Genomic DNA, 1,861 nt, shown 5'->3' with positions numbered 1-1,861 from the left:
ATGGAGGAAAAGTAGTATAGTTGTGGTATTGAGCTCACCTTGAATACTTTTTTAACAAACAAGAACCTAGCTAGGGAAGAGGCTTTACATCTGCCTAAAATATAGGATACTTATTTTTCAGTTTTACTTAGTTAATTTTTTGGCTCAACATTTTCCAATCTGTTATTAATTGGATTTTCTCTCAAAAGTCCATGATATAGATTGTCGTTTGGTCAAAGCAAAATCCAAACATATGCATTATGTTGAGCAAAAAATTTGGTCAAGGCAAAACCCTCTTCCGTGGTTCTTTATTTGTCGAAAAGTTTCTAGGATACCACACTTAGAATGCTTTTCCTCCACCAGAACACCATTAATCAGAGATTCCGGGCTTATATTAGAAGAGCTCGAATCAGTAGCTTGGACTATGACAACTTGACCTTATCTACCATCTTTTCCATTGTTTTGCCCGCTTATGATTGAAAATTCCGACCATTGGATGCTTCATTTCGATCCAACGTTCACTTTGCCTCCCTCTGCGATTTCTTCTTCTTCTCTGTGATATCCCAAAGTCAGTCCTACTACATTATTCTCCCGTTTGTTGCTTACTCTGTTTTATCACATTTCATCTTATCTGGAATGGGGAAACGCAAATCCCCCGACAAGGCCGCCGGCCGCGAGAAAGAATGGGATAGTGTTTTCAACGCTTTAGTGACGTTATCCCAGAATCTGCAGAAAGATAGGCAGTTTCTTTAAGAAAGACGAAAATCTTTGCACCAAGTTATTTATAAGGTAATTTCCTTGGTTGTGTGAAGTCTAATTTTTTGTGTGGGAGTTGAATTAGGGTTGAAAAATTATGAATAATTGGGAATTTTTGGTGCAGATGAAAAAGGAGCAGAAAGTTGAGTCTGCAAAAGCGGAACTTATGTTGGGTTTGAAGGACAGGGAGGCTTTCACTTACAAGCAAAGATATGGTTAGTTTTTCCTTCTCTTTCTATTTGCTTCCACCTGAAAAACGTTGGGACTATGTTTCAGTACTTGCCAAAATCCAAGATCCAAACGTAGCATTAGTTTCTTTATCTTTCTGTTCGTGATTGGTGATTTTCTGTCCGACAGGAAAGGCAAGAATACTGTCACTCGTGGAAGGGGTGAAACATCGAAAAAAGAATCAGATCCTTTGCACACCTCTGATAAGGTGACTGTCTTATTGGTGTTTAATATCCTTTTTATGCTGTACTGGTAATCTTCTCTTTCAGGGGTTGCTATGATAATTTAAACTTGCTTTTCTGGTTCGCAGCATGTGGTTCTTGGATAAATTTTCTGAATTGGCATAGCATACAACTGATAGTATATGATAACAGAGGAAACCTGATTGGTGATATTGTAAACATGCTTTTATCTATAGCCCTCTGATGTATCGTGATGGTTTTATGAGGTAATTCCATGGGCTGATCGTAGACATAGGATTTTCCTATTGCTAGATATTTCGCAGTGGAGAAATATGTTGGGCTGATCGTAGACATAGGTTAAACTTATTTTTTTCCTGCTTGAATTATTTGCTTCAGTTGGGTAAAAATATTTCTCTGCTTGAAAAGTATGTTATTAGGTATTTCTCTGCTTGAATTATTTGCTTCAGTTGGGTAGAAATATGTGAAAGTTTACAAGTCAGTGTTGACGGAGAAAAGAATTATTGCTTGTAAAAGGAGTTGTTCGTTTTGTCCTTGTTTAAATCTTCCCCTGTGATTATGCAAAACTTTCTGAAACTATTTAATCATTTTGACTTGTGAAATTGTACTTCACTTAAGTAGTTTAAGGTTTTCTTGTAGCATGGAGTAATGAGGTGTTTAATCTGCCTTTTGCAAATCTGCAGATGGCTCATAGAAAG

The 1,861-nt window shown here is 37.0% G+C and overlaps 1 protein-coding gene across 8 annotated transcripts in view; it reads left to right on the top strand.

Annotated features, from left to right (window-relative positions):
- The window catches only part of LOC105166065, a 6,687-nt gene that overhangs the window by 495 nt on the left and 4,331 nt on the right, over nt 1-1,861 (top strand). For all 8 annotated transcript variants that reach the window (XR_002287464.1, XR_002287465.1, XM_020695503.1 and 5 more), the window contains exons 3-4: nt 860-950; nt 1,093-1,171. Coding sequence is in view for 6 of the 8 variants with exons in the window: in XM_020695503.1 (XP_020551162.1) it covers nt 860-950; nt 1,093-1,171 (170 nt within the window). In the remaining 2 variants the exon portion in view is untranslated. The remainder of the gene's footprint in view (nt 1-859; nt 951-1,092; nt 1,172-1,861) is intronic.

Source organism: Sesamum indicum, linkage group LG7 (genome assembly GCF_000512975.1).
Source record: "Sesamum indicum cultivar Zhongzhi No. 13 linkage group LG7, S_indicum_v1.0, whole genome shotgun sequence".
Lineage (NCBI taxonomy): Eukaryota > Viridiplantae > Streptophyta > Magnoliopsida > Lamiales > Pedaliaceae > Sesamum > Sesamum indicum.
The sequence above is the reverse complement of the archived record's forward strand: the minus strand, read 5'-3'. Positions and strand labels throughout refer to the sequence as shown.